This window comes from Cardiocondyla obscurior, linkage group LG05 (genome assembly GCF_019399895.1).
Source record: "Cardiocondyla obscurior isolate alpha-2009 linkage group LG05, Cobs3.1, whole genome shotgun sequence".
NCBI classification, from domain to species: domain Eukaryota; kingdom Metazoa; phylum Arthropoda; class Insecta; order Hymenoptera; family Formicidae; genus Cardiocondyla; species Cardiocondyla obscurior.
In genome coordinates, this window is record NC_091868.1 from 7,459,367 (window position 1) to 7,477,205 (window position 17,839).

The 17,839-nt window shown below is 40.1% G+C and overlaps 3 protein-coding genes across 5 annotated transcripts; 2 read left to right on the forward strand and 1 right to left on the reverse strand.

The window, feature by feature from the left end:
• Positions 1-588: 588 nt before the first annotated feature.
• On the forward strand, positions 589-3,317 carry LOC139103001 (RDS/peripherin-like protein xRDS35). The gene is made up of 5 exons (XM_070657300.1): positions 589-862; positions 1,075-1,342; positions 1,487-1,756; positions 1,970-2,220; positions 2,345-3,317. Exons 1-5 carry the CDS (start codon positions 606-608, stop codon positions 2,430-2,432), a joined length of 1,134 nt encoding a protein of 377 aa, XP_070513401.1. The 5' UTR covers positions 589-605; the 3' UTR covers positions 2,433-3,317.
• A 214-nt stretch (positions 3,318-3,531) lies between these two features.
• LOC139103000 (uncharacterized) lies at positions 3,532-14,595 on the forward strand. Its single transcript, XM_070657299.1, has 6 exons — positions 3,532-4,264; positions 9,787-9,902; positions 12,378-12,493; positions 12,839-12,983; positions 13,116-13,298; positions 13,791-14,595. Exons 1-6 carry the CDS (start codon positions 4,171-4,173, stop codon positions 14,136-14,138), a joined length of 1,002 nt encoding a protein of 333 aa, XP_070513400.1. The 5' UTR covers positions 3,532-4,170; the 3' UTR covers positions 14,139-14,595.
• Mif2 (mitochondrial translation initiation factor 2) lies at positions 13,659-17,831 on the reverse strand. Of its 3 annotated transcripts, XR_011545811.1 has the most exons (13): positions 17,711-17,831; positions 17,354-17,489; positions 16,992-17,281; positions 16,741-16,901; positions 16,434-16,660; positions 16,091-16,361; positions 15,710-15,963; positions 15,361-15,619; positions 15,129-15,293; positions 14,915-15,055; positions 14,672-14,856; positions 14,090-14,180; positions 13,659-14,001 (listed from the first exon to the last, which is right to left on the reverse strand). XR_011545811.1 is itself a non-coding variant. In XM_070657296.1 (12 exons), exons 1-11 carry the CDS (start codon positions 17,746-17,748, stop codon positions 14,684-14,686), a joined length of 2,115 nt encoding a protein of 704 aa, XP_070513397.1. In that variant the 5' UTR covers positions 17,749-17,831; the 3' UTR covers positions 13,659-14,180; positions 14,672-14,683. The 3 variants fall into 3 exon arrangements, 2 of the variants coding, with proteins under 2 accessions (XP_070513397.1, XP_070513399.1); XM_070657296.1 differs by having other exon boundaries at positions 13,659-14,180; XM_070657298.1 differs by having other exon boundaries at positions 13,659-14,180; positions 17,724-17,801.
• Between the last annotated feature and the right edge of the window lie 8 nt (positions 17,832-17,839).

Sequence of the window (17,839 nt, forward strand, 5' to 3'; positions counted from 1 at the left end):
TATTAGACTGTTTAACATATAAATAAAATTAGTTAAAAATGAATGTTTCTCATGTGACCAATACATGCATCTAACATTTCGATACGAGGGCATTACACAACTGGTAACCACTTTAGAACACGTGCAATATGTGCATGCAAACGCGACCCATTGGCACGCCACTTCAATTATAACCTCGTTGCGTCTAATTACACTTCGTCAAAACAGTTTTTCTTTTTCTGCACACCTCTTCCGGTGTGCACAACAATGATGAGTAATAAACGATACACAAACAGCATCTAGGACAATGGTTCGTGACAATTTGACATGTAAAGTAATATTATTTATAAAAGTATTAGTGTCAAGTACATCGACGAACAAATGTACAACTGTATAATGAAGGAATCATTTTACTATTAACATAAAAGATTTACGATAAAGATTTACAATTACTTTGTGCCATTGTTATCAATAAAACAGTCGACGAGGTAATAAAATTAATACTTTTGAGCACATTAAATCGTACACGAGCGAAATAATTAGCAGAAAAAAAATATAAAAAAAAATATATATATATAACAAAATAAAATGTTCACGAAATAGGTGCTGGGACGTGCAGCCGTTGAATGACAAAGAACGACCACAGCTTGGTCTACCGCAAAAGAGTGAGCTGCACCTGCAAATGGGAAGTAAAGTTCAGTTACAGAGTCGCTTTCACGCTGGCCGTTTTCGAGGCAAAGCGTCTTCTTGTGCTCGCCTTGGAAATATTTGCAGAATGGCAGGTGATACGTATCGCAGGCGGCACCCAGCCGATCGCCCTTGCCTTGGCGGACATAACCCTTGGGTTACCGTGTGCCCTTATCGCCGTACACATTATACGTAGGTAATGATAGACTATCAATAAGTATTCTTTTTTTTTATGTGGTAGATACAAAGATGTATTAAAAAAAAAATTCTTGACGGTAATACGTGATAAGTATTTTTCTTTCAGACTAGTTCTTCTTCGATAAACAGTTCTAAAATTATATTAATTAATTATAATCTTACCGCAACTCGTCTCTCGACGTGCCTTGTATTAATGAATGCGTCTTACAGGCGCAGATTGGATCTCTCAAGCACTAGGCGCGTGCTGAGATGTCTTTTAATAATGATAATTGCCTGCGTCGCTGTAAACACATCGACATTAGTTTCGATAGGGCATCATATCAGTGTGAGGCAAGAGACTTTAATTAATGTCTTCAATGCCTCCATGCATCTGTACGTCACCGCCGCTTCGTACAAGTACGCAATCGACGAGATTCAATTTACGTTACGATGTTGCGGTCACTCTTCTTATACCGATTGGTTTCTCTTCGATTGGCAGGTAATCGTTCAATATTATACATCGATATTGTCTCAATTTTAATTACATGAGACGTATGTCTCAACTGACGGAAAAACATATACGTGTTTAAATTTATAATATATATTACATAATATATAATTTTTCTTTTTTTTTTTTTTCAAGAAAGTAGATTACGCGTCTCGAGAGGAAATGGCGGGACAAAATAAAATTTCGGATGAAGATTTTAGAAGTCTTGGAGTTCCTTTTAGCTGCTGCAGCTTGCAAGCCACGGCACCTTGTATGCATTTAGAGATGACGGATGACAAAACAATAAACGTGAAAGGCTGCGCGGAAGTCATCAGTCCCATTCTTCTTAGAATCGTTATAGTCGCTTACGTTACGACTATTACTTTGATCGTTATACAAGTGCTACTGGGTTTTCTAATTGCTAGAGTACGTCATTCTGATCTAAAATGAACAAAAGTTACGTGACGCAATAATTATTATTGGTACATTCTTCTTTTTTATATTTATTTTATAATGATACGTTATTGAAAATTTATTGCAATTTTTATTCTACTGATTTTATAAACGGTGTATTTTTCATTTATGTAACGGCGTATTTATAATTTAATCTGCGTTTCTATCGGCGTTTTATTGTCACAGATGGTCTGCAGATTTGTCTCTCCGGGAACGTCCTTTTCTCAAGTTAGATGCTCCGCTGCGCCATTCTCTATAACAAATACATCGTCAAGGACCTACGTGCCGCGACTTTTTTCACTTAAGAAATTTCCTCGGCGCAAAAGACCAAGTACGAATTCTCCATTAACAACCAAAGACGTTTGTATCAAGGAGACTCGGAAAATTAGATCGCCTAGAGCCAAACGTAGACTCCTCACTCTGACTCATGGAAATTGGTAAATCGCTCTTTTTAACAAATATATTTATAAAAAAATTAGTGTAGAACTCTAACTCTTTGGTTGATAAGACTGTCATTTGAATACGTAAAATTAGAAATATCGATGTCGCTTTGCTCAACAGTAATTGGGACGTGGCAAAGATTAAACCGAGCATTCACGAGGAGCACAGGGTATCCGTGGAATGTCTTCGTAATAAATCTGCGCATTAAATCACTTTGCGCTAATGAACTATAGATCTTTGGAACGATTAGAGCGGCGACTGATTTCTCGAAAATAAAATTGCGTATTAACAATTGCAAAACGCTAATTGCCACGATTAGAGGTAAGTCGTGTCACTGATTAGAAGATTAGACAATGAGTAATCTGATGGGAAACAAGTATAAATTTTCTGCCTGAAAGTTAAGATATCAAGAATTCAGTGTAGTTTAAAACCTCGAATGATAAACGTTGCTTTCGCTCTCGTTGCTGATATTATACAAGTGCTTGTAATTTTTATCTGTAACTGGGATTTCTTTTTTTTTTCCTGTGTTTAAGACATTGTGATATTTATAATAAATTAAATTCAAGTTTTAATTTCTCTTTTTACGAACTGACGCGGTAATTTTTAAGAGTTTGAACTCTCGCGGTAATCGATACGCGTTAATTCCGCGTGCTCTTTTCTGCGTTTCTTCCGAGACCGGCGACTGTAATAGCACTGATGACGTCCCACGAACGAGGATTCACGTTCTTCTTATTACATTTCGTTGGTACTTTCGCATGCTGAAAATACAGTTCTGGAGGAACCCGAAAAGTCCACCGAACGAGGTTTATAGCTCACGCGATGAAAACGCGATTAACTCGACAAGTCGGAATTAAATACGAATACGTATTTTATCATCTTCCGTATCTGTATGTGCGTATATAAAATGAATTAAGTATATCAAAAGTTTATCGCAAAATAAATATATATAAATAAACGCTAGGGCGCGAATTTTTTTTTTTTAATAAATTGCAGTTATCTTTTTTCTTTCTGAAAAACAAAGTAAAAGTTTAAACAATAACTGAATAATGTCGGCGAGAGTTCTTAATACATGCCTTTAACATTTACATCATATATATATTTTTTTTTAATCTGGACTTCGCAATTTATATTCTAAACACCCATAGAATTTTTCGCGAGTTAGAAGTATCGAAACGAGGTGGATCGAGCCGACGCATGTATAGAAGTCCTCGGGTGTCTTCGGAAGCGTTCGGAACGGAAAACGGTCGCGCGCTTGGCCTCCACTCTCCTCCAACTTCGCCACGGACTTTTCGAGTCCGGCAGTTCGCGAACGGCTGCGCGACGGTGTAGTTGATCGTAGCTAGCGATGGACAGAGAGTCAATCGTGTGAACACCGTTACCGAAATTGCCATCGCCACGCCGTCGTAGCATGTGCCCACCGACCCACGTACGACGCGAACCGCACAAGAAACTTGCAGCCGATAGTTAACCGTTAACAAAGATTATTCCGTGGGTCTCTCGGTCGGCGTACATGTGACTCGAGGGATTTGGAAAGTTCAGCTCGCCGTCTTTCAAATTGCGATCTACGCGCGTCAGCCGCGACGGTGCACGGTGCATATGTATACGTGAGTGTGTGTTCGAGTGTGGCCACGCGATAGTATGATCTTCTCTTGGATATTCCAGTGAGGTCGTGCGGTGAGCGCCTTATACCGGGTGGTCGGAGTCGATCGCGCGCGTGAGTGCGAGGCGGTGCACGTTGTTCTTTTTACCGTCGCTCTCGCCGCGGCAGAAAGAAAGAGAGAGAAGGAGGGAAAGTCGAGAGCGGCAATCGGTCTGCGACGGGTGCATCGGCGGCCGGGGTAGACAGAGAGACAGACAGAGGGAGAGAAAGAGAACGAGGGAGAGCTGCGGATCCGGTGTTGAAGGAATCTCGACCGATTTCCAAGGAGACCCGGGGAGTTGCCAGGATGAGTTATTGCACCAACGCGCCCATGGTCACGCACACTTGCGAGACTCTTCTCAGCAAGTGCGAAATCCCGATCATCGACCTCGCTCACATGGGTAAGTGGCTTTTTTGGATCCGCGCGTCTGCAAGCGCGCGCGCGCGCGCGCTCGTGCAACGCCGAGGCCGTTGACGGCCGTGATTTTGCGGGAACGGCAATTTCGAAATCGCTTCACGACTCCCGCGAGAGACGATCAGCCGGCGAGGAACGCCAACCGGGCGACTGGCATCCTCGTACGAGCGCTACGACATATCTCGTTGCCGGTGTCGCAAGTGTTGGTTCATAGGTCGACGACGATAGCGAAATTAACCGTGTGACAAAACTAAACTGGTGCAAATCGGTCTCGCGCGTGAGCTTTCAGTGACGAAGAAGGGGGAAAAAAATGCAACGTCCACGTCAATGCGATAAAATGCTAATTAATACCCCGATCTTGAGTTTAAAAGAAAATTGTTTAAGTCTTTCCTTCGTTGAAAATAAGCTAGTCATCCGCGATTGAAGAGGAATTTCGCACGTGAGAAAAAATCGCTTTATCTTGCTGTTAAAAAGACACATATCCTCGTTATCAAACCTTGATTCGATATTTCTCTTTTTATCTTTGTTATTATCTTACGATAAACTAACGAGTCATTTAGTCATCGAGATACAGCTATGCTACAATAATAAAATCTTAATCTCTTTTTTTTTTACCGAGGTTTTCGGTTTCCCAGTTTAAACCGTTTCATTTAGCGTTTTGACGAGATAAAAAAATAAAAGGATAAGACGCTACGGCAGTATATCGCTAATTCTGGTTTAAGTAAATTTTAACAGACAAATAATCGCGTTTCGCTTCATCATCATTCTAGTGTTATTACATTAGCATTACAAGACAGACGGAGCCAAACATCGTTATTTGTACGTTAGCTACTCGTCTTCGGTGTTTGTTCCCAAGCCCGTCGAACGTTCCTAAGATTAAATTGTCTCGGGCACTATTCCCTTCGGTGTATTTCTGTCTCCGACGAGAGATAAAGGTCCCAAAGATAAACTCCGGCTGCTATTAATTTTTTTTTTTTTTTATTCCCTCGGGTGAATCCCGCGGCGGCACGATAGTAAAGTGTCAGCGAGAGCAGGACACCCTGTATACGTGTTCGAGGGCGCCTAGGGAGGGGCCCTTCTTTGTGAGAGGGGCTCTGACCTCAACGAATCGTCGGATCCACGATAGGCGCCTCCGTTGCCGCTGGCTGGCTCGTCTGGCTAGATGCCCGGCCTCGTTGCCAGGCAGCCGTAAAACTGTCGTGTCTCTCGCTCACGGATCCTCGAGATTCCTCGCGAACCCGAACATCCGGTCCCTACGAATGTGGAGCGTCGTCCTGCCGGCCGAGGAGTCGGCTCCCCCTTTCCCGTCTCCTCTTTTCCCTTCCCTCCTTTCGATTTCTCGCCCCCTCGCCAGAATTTGCAAAACGTTAAAATTATCCGTCCCGAAAAGAAAATAAATAAATAAAAGAAACGTGTTTCCGTGGTGCTTCAAAGTTTCTTTGAGCCTTCCACGTTATTACCGTTTATTCTTATCGTTTTGCTGGACAATTCTCGCCACGAAAATGATTGACAGGCGCGTTGACGTAACGAGACGCGTCGAAAGTCGCGGATTCACCGCGGAGTCCGTTTGTAATTCGGAAAAACAAGATTAATCTATTAATTTGCAGCAAATATTATGCTAACTTGTTGAAATATCGGCGCCGGTTATTTGTCCGGCGACATCTGGTGTTATTGGCGGCTAGGAATAATTATTTCTCGTGATAAACGGAGAATTCGAAGGCGACGCTGGTTCACTTGCGCTCATACACATGCCGCGTACGTTTCCCGAGAGATGCCTGTAACGTGAAAAATTTCTATCGAGTGAGAGAGTAGTCCTTGAGCGAGAAAAATCGTTTCCTTTCTTTCATAGTCGCCGGACTTGGCCGGCGTAGTGAATACATCTCTAAGCACCGTGTAAAGTCACATTCGCAGTTGAGCAAACAGCCACGATGAGTCGACCAGAAGTTTCCTTCCGTTCCACGAAACGAGAACGTTAAACGCTGCAGAATAGAACGATCCATTCAGAAATTTTTCCAACCGCTTGAGGGTCCGATTAGCGTACAATTTGCCGGTGCAAAACGTTTCTTCTTCTTTTTTTTTTTTTATTTGTCTTTCTGTAACCTGGAGAATATCTTTTTAATAATATGGAAACCCGATGACTCAGCGAGCGAAGCTTCCAACAACAACTTGTAAATGCCGCTCCGTGCGACACTAATCAGAGTTCTAAGTTGGTCACTGCGATAGGCTAAACGGACATTATCTGACCTGAAACTAACGACCTACTCTCTTTCCGTTAACAGAAGCCAAATTTCGTTACGTCGCGCCTCGCGGTCTATACAATTATCAAATTACGTAAGGGTGAAGCTGACATTCGCACATCTGTCGCAACGTCATTTAAAGACCGCCTGCGCTGTTCAACCAGCCGCCCGCATGTCATCTATACTCTAACGGTTCCGAAGTAATTTATAACACGAGCTACAGATACGTCTACACGTAATATTAAACCGATACCCCCTCCTCCGTATCCGAATTTTCACGCGGTGTAAAGTTTATTTGCACTTTTACTTTGCCTTTTGGCCGATCGAACGTGTGTTTTCTTTTACTCTTCGCTCTTACATCTTGCGAAGCGCAGTTGAGTCATCGACGCGCGTGCTTCATAGTTTGCCGCTTTATTGGCAAAAGTCTGGCTGCAATATTGCCACGGCAAGTAGAACACGTACGTACACGCGTGTGCACTCATGAACAACTTAACGTTATCGAATTAACGCGGTTTAAATAGCGGGTAACACGGCGTTTGTGCGTCACCGGCCAAACGAAATATCACTTCGGACGATCGGGGTCTGAATTATGATTTAAATATTTGCCGTGCCGTAGGAAATAAAAATGATTCACGGGATAAAAGTATTACCACGCTGCTTTCGCGTGTCCGCCATATGGGAATTCTTTCCTTTCTAAACTCGTCACGTGAAATTATTTATCTTATTGTCCCGTACACGGTTCCTGTTTTATCTTTTTCTTTTTTTTTTTTCCTTTGTTTGTTCACGTTCTATTAACCCTCCCCCTCCTCCTCTTTTCGTGGGATATATGTAGGTACGTACACACGTACGGAAGGCTAATGACCATACCAGTTGAATTGCAAAATTTTGATGCGACAGGCAGTTACGATATCTCCCCAGGTTGCGGAATTCGGGACGACGGGACGACGTTGTGGCAAGTAGAAACGTGAGACTACGGAGCGTATGTGACGAGTGTTACGGGATTATAACTGGGAGCCACGTGTAAAATTGCGACGGCGGTTTGTTGGTATCTGGATGTCACGCAAATATGCATATGCGCATATTAACATGAGACGGATCTGAGATATCTGTGAGAACGCCGGTTTATTTTTACGATTCAGAATGTCAATGAGGCGAAATCAATTTGTTCGACGCACACGTGAGAATCCGCTCCTTCCAGCTTGATATTCATGTAAGAAAAGACACGGGCTTCTTCATTTTGAATAATTTCTTTTTTTTTTTTTTTTTTTTCTCACGTTAATTGTTTCATTAATTCAATCCGCACTCTTACGACAAATTTTTATCTCGAAGTGAAATCAGTAGAAGGATATATGTGCAAAAGATGCAAAATGTCCTGATGTATAACGAGATAGGACAACGTAGCTGAAAGTTCGATGTTGGCATCGCCGAATTGATAACAATGAGACATAGCAGTTGCGCCTTGTGTTGCAACGTTGCACACGCGCGAAAGATTGCAAACATATTATCGAAAACTTGCGGAAGTTTGTACCGTTGAGATACGCGTCGTGAATAAATGAACGTCTCTTACACTTGCCACATTCATTTGAACGAGTACCGATTTAAAAGTCGGAAAAGTTTCGCAAAATAACGGTCCGAAGATCAACGTAGATGTTATTTAATTTAAATGCAGTAAGATACTGGCACCTGCATTATATTACAAAAAAAAAAAATGAAAAGAAAATAAAAAAATACTTAACAGTTAATCGGATGACAAACCACTCAATTCACTTGTACGTAATGTACATTGTGTCACAACATATTATCGATAATTAACAGATAATACATCTATCGTACAAACATCAAGACAGAGAAAAATAAATATTTCAGTTATAAATATGATGTCGTACTTGCCAGTAGACTACATATCGTGCATCTTCGAAGTCGATGTCCGATGGTAACGGTATTACCCGATCGTTATATTCTAGGCGAAAGTATCGGGGAGTCTGTCGCTACCAGGAGAAACTCCAACGAATATTTTCTCTGCGATTATATGTACACCCTAGAAACCCGGCTTCCCGTTGTATAGTTGTACCTACCTGCACGTAGACCTTTTCTATATCCGTCGCACAGAAAAATACGCGCTAGCTAAAGGGAAAGTTCCGTTAAACCGCTCATGTCGAATTTTATCTTTGTATATTTACGTGTCCCTTCTTTCATATTTAGTTGACTAGATATAAAACCTCCTTTCCTCCACCTCAAGATTTAATTATGAAATATGCGTGCATGTTTATCGGCATCCACGTGTTAACTTGCACGGTCGAAGTAAATTGAAATCTTCCAATATAATTCGATTGCAGCCACCACGTGTGGCGGGGCGGGTCAAACGTTTTAAAACGTTTCTTTCCGAGCACGAGACAACTCGGATGTTATATAGATCCGGTGATGATTAAACATCATTGGCCGTACGTTGCGGTACGAATCGAAATTAGACATCCGGAATCTAGCTATTATTGAAGCCCGATGTTTCTCTTAGAGTTTTGCGGTATTAATACGACTTTGTCGACGGCGATTCTTTTGTCCGAGACGAATTTGGCGGCGTGCCCGCGGCCGATGTGTGCCTCGGGGACGACGAAATGAAAAGCAATCCTTCTGCCGGCTTCATCGTCACCGTTGCGACGATCTGCCGCCGAAATAGCGAACAAAGTAGTAGTAGGAAGAGTGCTACGTCCGATTGACGTCAACAGCACGGAGTACACGCGCCAGAGAGCTTATTAAAACGTGCACAGTGATGTAGAATTAATGTTTTCTTCGTGGCCGCGTTGAACGTGTTGTTAGTATTATAATGCCAGAGCCCGTATCGATATCTTGTATAAAATACCTTAAGCGAATATAATATTTTTATAAATACACGCGGGGCATATATCTGCGAATTGTTTCTTCTCTCGTCGCTCATGGACGGATCTCTTGTTACGACATGAGGTACGAAGGCTCGGGGACGATGGCTTTCTCGCGAATCCATGACCTCGTGCCGACTTCCAAGGCTCGCTGCTAACCGTTTTTGATTTTCATTACTTAAACCGACGGCGCAAAATCACGACAATGAACGCCACTGTTAACGTCACCGTTCGCGACGTCTAATATGCTGACGCATAAGTCAATCAATCAAAATTAAACTCACGAGTAAACGCGAGATTATTTATGACTTCAAAATGCACAATTTTACAATTGCTTCGTTGACATTTTAACGAGGGATATCAGCGATTATTTATCAGCGCTGCGGTTATTATTTCAGGCACGGAAAGATGTCCTCAGAAGGGAGTCGTGAAGCAGGTGGCCTCGAAGCTGCTAAGGGCGCTGTCCGAGAAAGGATTGGCCTTGCTTGTCAACCATGGGATTCCAGAGTGTAAGGTACTACGAGAAAAGAAAAATTAAAAAAAGGAAAAAAAAGGGGGGGAGGCGAAGGTACGTTTGCAAAATGATTAACGGTTGCGCGAGTCTTTCTTTAATTAATTATTATTAGCCTTAGCCTTGCAGATTTTCGGTTCGTAAAATAGTCGACACCACCCTACGTTGTTGCAATTTATCGTCGCGATCGAATAAATATAATAAATCTTTAAAGAACCTTCTTAGATCCACAAACGGCAAGAAAAAAAAAGAATAATTAGTAATATTTAATTAAGACATAATCAAAATCAGTAAACTCTGTATATTGAGAAATTATTAAATTTTTTGCCGATATCAATTCATGTCGCACAGAGCAGTTCGGTCGTTTATAATTAGTCAGCAGTAACGATTAGTAATCTTCTGAAACTGGGGGGGGCTTTTACTAAAACATGCTCGAGTTTTTTTTGTCTTTTTTTTTGTGAATTTAGAATTTACATAAATCCAAGATCGTTTTTTTTTACTTCTGTTATCGAGCGCTCATTTTAAAGTTTGATTGATCAAAGAGCGATTGCATTTTCAAGGGCCCGAGATAAACGCGGAATACTTGTTGCGCGTATTGGCCTTGTCGACATTCGTGGCCGCTATCGGGAATTTAACTGCGGGCGATACGGCGACGATGTATTGCAGTTTTGTGCGATAATCCGCCCCACGGCTTACGACTCACAATTGCGAATGCACATACATACATGCGTCGATAAGTAACGTGGTCGAGAATATTATACGCGCGTGTGCGAGGAGACGCATCGCGCCGCAGAAACGTGCAAACGCACCGCTAATACATCATTGTGGGAAGATAAGACGATTTCTCAAGGATGCTTTTGTAAATTATCGCCAGAACGGAGATCTCGATTCAGTCCTTGAGCCGCTAACGAGCGGTGGAGGTTTCATTAAAGTGACGAATAATCGCTTATCGTTTAAATTAAGTATTCCAGACGGGCCTGACGCGAGTTGTTAAATTTCGCAGACCCGCTCTTTGTTTGGGCTTGATTTGTCCGCGTTATCGATTGATAGATTATCGGAATTAATATTGGAATAGCCCAGAGATCTTTCTTTTCCTTGATTTTAGATATTGTACGTAAAATGCCAATGTTTCTTTTTTTTTTTTTTTAAATAAGTAATAAGATTAATCGCATTAGCTTTTATTTCGCGTGATCGAGCTGATTGCCCAGGCAATTCCGAGAATGTCGCAACACTCCAGATTCCGGCGAGAAAAAGAAAAACAACGTTTTCGATTATTTTTACCGTACCTGCTATAAATCTCGAATCGCGAACCGTGAAGCGATTCACGGAGGCAATAATGCGCGCAGCAGACAAAGCTCCGCGCTCGTCGCAGCCGACGACAGTGCACTTTGTTCGGCGGTATCGGTTTCCATTTTCAGTTATTGAAATAGCACATGGATAAGCACGCGAATACGCCAGCGGCGTGATTATACCGCAGCGGAATTAGGAGCGATAATCCCCGGGTTTTTTCCTCCGCGGCCGCGGTATCTTTTCTGTCATTACGTAACGTACGCGTGCAGTATTACGCCATCGATAATGCCGGAATAACGTGATGTGTACCGCTCGATCATTCTTCGTCCCGCGACCACTTTAACACGTACATACAACTGTTAAGAAAACCACGCGTGACATATGACCCACGCGAGAACGCGTGAATCATTGTTCGGTCCCTCTCGGTGGACATCACCTTCTCGACGTTACCTGTCATTCGCAGAAGCAGAGACCACGCGGCGTGCCCGCGACATGTTATGAAACCTTATACAATTTATGCGGCCTTTAACGTGAAAAACTGAGAAGGAAAAAAACGGCGCGCGCGGCTGAGAGACAAAGATACCGACGGGAGATCTTCGCGCGGCGCGAGCAATTTGAATTGTTAAAGTTCTCGAGCAAAAAAAAAAAAGAAAAAAAATAAAGTCACTCGCGTGGAAAATTGAAGAAACCGTGCAGGCCGCTCGCTCGCGTATATCATTTTCCGGCGATTTATTCCAGAGCGATTGTTTGTATAATTGCGACGTAAGAGCCGATGTCGCAAATTACAGCCACCGCTGACGTTCTTTTCGCGAAAACATTTATCTCTCGACACGCTCTGCTTTTTCTCTTTCTTTTCCTTTCCTTTCTCAATGACCATTCGTTTTTAATTAGGCGTAACTCATCGGCCGAATATATCCAATTTGCCATTTGCGAAACCGCCCATTACCGAACGTCACCGGAATAATCTAGATATCTTCGCAGTGTGTACCTTCGCGTTACGCACGTTACTTGAAAGAGCGTAATACGGAATCTGAAAGACGCGATTACGGCTGTCGAGATACAGAAGAATCGCGAATCTCTTAGGGGCAATAATTTTTATCGAAACTCTCTTATCGCCACGCCATTCACTTTTCTTTCGTTTTTTTTTTCTCCTTTTCTTTATCAACTTATATTATTTTGTGTTTTCAGATGAAGGCAGCTTACAGAGCTCTGGACGCATTTTGCGAGCTGCCAGACGAAACGCGAGCAAAATACGAGCGCGTCTCGCCAGATAATCACGGCTACGTTAAGCCAGGCACGGAGAAGTAAGTTGGAAAATTGTATTTTCAAATGATTCGCGTAATTCAATTTGCCGCAACTCGATTTAATGAACGTTCTCTTCTGTTAACCAACCGCGGTTTGTAGCTCGATAATAGAACGAGTAGCAGCAACAAGTCACTTGAATTTGAACGATTTGTTATGTCCTTAAAATATTCGCGAACATGATTTAGTGTATCATACGTTGCTCATATTAATTAATTAAATATGAATTAAATTTTTCTGATTAATTTTAATATAATTTTTTAAATTTATATAATTTATACCGCGTCTTTTATACAAATATAAGTTTCCGATGCTCTATTTTCATTAAATTCGTTACCTTGTTTTAGATTTTCTGACGAAATGGAACTTCGCCATGCCTTCAATGTAACTGAATGCCAGCGGATCCTGCCTGAAGAAGAGGTTCTTGGATTTAGATTAGCGGTGGATGAATTGGCACGCGATTTTAAGCAACTAGCCACCATGCTCCTTACTGTAATAATCTTTAATTTCGCGTCGAGGTTGATCCTCAGAATGATAATTTTTAGTAACTTCATTAATCAATGAGAGGACAGCTTGGCCTTTATATAGAATGCATTAAACATTGAAAAACCTGGTTCGCTGCAGGCTCTGTCCGTGGGTTTGGAACAGTCCCACGACTTCCTGCTGTCGAAGCACGCGCATATACTCGGCTCTGGCAACTCTTCCACCCTGCGTCTCCTCTATTATCCACCAGTCGGTGCACCGGTACAAGGACTGACCCGATGCGGCGCCCATTGCGACTATGGCACTTTCACTTTGCTGGCGCAGGTATGCAGATTGCGGCATTACATTACGCGCTTGAAACTTGCTTGTTGTAGTCTGTTCACTGGCAGGCTACAAGGTCGTTAATAATTTTCTAGAAAATCTGTTTCGTGACGCCTTGTGCACAGCGCATCGTAAATTCTACGTATCTTTGTAGTTTCATCGGAACTAACATATCTCGGCATGTTCATTCGTAGAATCGTTTTATGATAAGTGTCTGTAACCGCTATCAAATAAAACGTAAGATATTTATAAGCGCGTATAAGATATTAGGTATGACACATTAGAAGATAATGAATTATTAAATAAAAGAAGAATGCGCAGTTTAAATACGCAGTATGCTATAAACAATTGGAAAATGCTAAATCAGTTTGAAAATCATGTTGCATTTACACATATCCATAGATACATGTATATTTATAACTATATATAGATTGTTGCTAATTACAATTTATTATTATGTTTTATAAGTTATACAACATAATAAAATATGTTCAGGACTGCGAGGGTGGTCTTGAAATACAAACTGGAGAAAGATGGGCTAGAGTGGGCCATCTTCCAGGTGCCATATTAATCAACACTGGCGAATTACTGGCACACTGGACCAACGGGCAACTTCCAGCACTCAGACATCGCGTCGTTGTGCCAGAACACTGCGGTCGCGGCCGTCATTCCATCGCCTTTTTCGTGCACCCAGACAACGATATTCCTATAGAGCCGTTAGATACAAAGATCACCACAGCCAATCAGGAAACAACGCCTTGCCGCCTCCAGAAAAAGAAGCGAAGCGTACTCACGGCGTATCAGCATCTTCAACGTCGTTTTCGTGAAACTTACGCGTCCTAATGTACTATATTCGTTTTTGAATTCTGTCAGAGTCTAATGGACCTAAAATCACAAGGTTAAGTGTCTTCGTATGCTCGTCGAGATAGAGCAAAGATACAATTTCGCGGAAGAGATCGATCTTACGGGCAATGAAATTAAGATTTTAAAGCTACATTTTAAAGAGTGACCAACATTTTTGCTGTATATTGCTTAATATCTTATACAAGAAAAGAATTTTTTTTCAATACTGTGCATAATATTTATTCTGTTCATAAATGACAGAATTTTCGTCCATATTTTTAGTTTTGATAATAAATGTTAACAGTATAGCTTGATTATCTTAATTTCGCAATTTACGTCCAAGAATAAGATACCTTCACAACGCAAAATTATAAAATTAAATGTTAAAGATGTAAAAAGAATGTAAAAGATTGCGAGTCTCAGACAATAATAAATAAATTTGTACTTAATTCCAAAATATTTCCGCTATTTTTTTTCCAAAGAACAATTTCGAATGAAAAAAATGTATGATGTTGTGTTAAATTTAATTATACCTTTAAAATCATTTAAAAGCCAGGATCCCAGTCAGTTTGTTGCGGTTTCTGATATATCTGATAACAGATTAAAACGTCTCCGGGTTTAAAAGATATCGTAGGGTCTTCGAATCTTAAACCGCATTCCACATCAGTTTTAATCGTTTCAGTTTCATTTTTCATATGTCTCATAGATGCCAGTTTTCCTTAAAAAAAAACTTTTTTTAATTATTTTATATAATTTTTAATTAAGTATTATCTTACCAGTATGAATAAGTGTCTGCCCACGCATCAAACGATACATCGCATCTCTCTTGAGGTTGCCTTTAATACACCGGCAGCCCGCAACGTTTACTTTCTTTTTCTTATCTGTAATCTCAAACTCTTGCAATACATTTGCTTCACCTGTAAAATGAAATAATGAAAATAAATCGACGATTACCATCATAATTTGTATATCATTATAATTTTCTCATACCTATCACATTTTCGGCATCAATTAACGGAAGTTTTTTATTAATCTCTTTTTTAACATCATCAATAAGTTTATATATTATATTATATGGACGGATCAATATCATTTTTTTATCAGCTTTTTCTTGTAAATCTTTCGTTATACCAACGTTAAAAGGGTATATGATGGCTATAAATATTTCATATTAAAATTTATGGACGATAATACTAATCAATTTTTTAATATATATTTTTACCATTAAACATGTCTGCCATTTCTAAATCTGTCTCTGTAACAGGTCCCACGCCGTAATGGACAACGCTTAATTGACATTTATCGTCACTCCCATATGTATTAAAAACATCTAATATTGCTTCTACAGAGCCAGCGACATCACCTTTTACAACAACGTTAAGTTTGGGAATTCCATCATCGGGCTTTTCATTTTGAACAGGCGCTGAAATTTTCACGTATCTACCAATTGCTCTTCTTTTTGCTTGATGTTCTTTATATATCTATAATTATCGATTAATAACGTAGAAATAAATATAAGATACATTATAAAATAATATATTTGTTATATTAATATTACGAAAAAATCTTACTTTTAGATATTCCTCATGTTTTTTGTCCGCTGCAATTTTATGTTCCTGTGCTAGCTGTGTAGCTTTCTCTTCTTCCCTATATCGTAATACCATGCGTACCTTTCTTTCATTCTCAACTTCCAGTATCTCATCTCCAGCGGAAGGTAAATCTTTCCATCCGATAATCTGCACTGCATCAGACAGCTTGGCTTCAGTAACTAATTTTCCGGAATGATCGAACATAGCTCTTACTTTGGCCCACGTTAATCCGCTCACTATAATCAAACAAAAACTTCGTTAGATTAACATTTGAAATTATTAAATTGTTTTGTGGAATGTATTAAATTTGTAACAAAAACTTTTCTCTACTTTTTTTTTTTTTCAAAAATATTTTGCTCTTACCAAGAAATGCACCTTTTCTTAAAGTGCCACGTTGAATTAACACTGTCGCTAATTTGCCGCGGTAACAGTCAGTAGTAGATTCGATTACGACAGCTTCGACTAATCCCGTCGGATCGCCTTTCAATCCCACGAGTTCAGCTTGCAATGCTACAGCTTCTGTTAAAATATCTAAGTTTGTTCCATGTAAGGCTGATACGTTAACGCTTTGAATGTCTCCACCCATTGCTTCTACCAGAATTCCTTGTTGTGCAAGCATCTTTTGCGTTCTGGCCTAAAATCTTGATATAAATCGTTGCTCTACTTTTTACAATGCTTCATTAAAACGTATATTAAGATTACATACAATGTCAGCATTTGGTTTATCGATTTTATTGATAGCCACTATAATTGGGACATTTGCAGCTTTTGCCATTTCTATACTTTCTACAGTTTGGTCCATCACACCGTCATCTGCTGCCACCACCAGCACTACAATATCAGTTACTTGTGCGCCTCTCATTCGCATAATATTAAAAGCCGCGTGTCCAGGAGTATCCAAAAATGTAATCGTTTCCCCAGTTTTTAACGTTACTGTTATAATCAGAATATCAGAGAAAATTTATTAATTCGACTACTATTTTATTACGAATATTTTAATACGATCTATTTACCATTAAAAGCTCCAATATGCTGAGTAATACCACCAAACTCGGTTTTCACAATCGATGTATTACGTAATGTATCTAATAATGTAGTTTTGCCATGGTCGACATGGCCCATGATTGTTACCACCGGACGACGTTTTATTAACACAGATTCGTCTGCTTGAGGGCTGAAAAAATTAAAATATGTATAAAATATAAATTAAAACATTTCATTATTTTATTCTGCATTAAAAAAATTAGTTCTGTTATATCAATACCGCCTAACAGCATTGCAGTCCTTTGTACTCTCCTCCACTTTATTATCAGGTCTAGGAATCACTTTAAATTTTAATCCAAGATTCCGCACAGCATTATGTAATATAGTCTGATCTTCTATGACAGTATTTTTATTATAACGTCCGGTTGAATCAAAGACGAAAATTGCATTCAAAACGTCATCTATGTCTCTTGCAGTAGATGATGCTAGCTCTGATACTGTCATTCTTTTCCATATATCCACAACTGGCAGTTTTTTCTTTGGTTTGAGATTGTTGAACACATTTACTCGCTACAATTTTTTTTTTATTAAAATATAAAAATATCGAGTAAAACTGCATCGATAAAAAAATCACAGATTTACCTTTGATCTGGACTTGAAATACTGCGGTGTTGTATGGTAATGCTGGCATTGTATACATGTGAGAAACAAACTATCTAACATGTATTTCTTCGTGTTATTGCTACTGACAATTCTATAGAATGGCTGCTTTAGTAAACTGCAAATTGTAATATAAAATTAGTAGAAAATATATATCTCACATTAAATTGTAACGCATTATTGTAATATATGGTTGTGTGATGGGTTATGTTTCTTTCTTGCAAGGATCTTCTAATTTTTCGCAATGCTATCATAACGAAACAAATATATTGCGCGACAAATCTCAAAGACGCGACTTCGATTATCGTGACAATGTCTGCAGGAAAGAAAAATAATCACCTAAATGTCGTACACGTTCCGGTCAAGGAAGCAGCCATGTTTCCATCACGGTGCGGAGCATTGCACACACGTTTTAACAACAGATGGCAGCAAACCACGGGCCACGACAAACTGTTGGCTGATCATTCC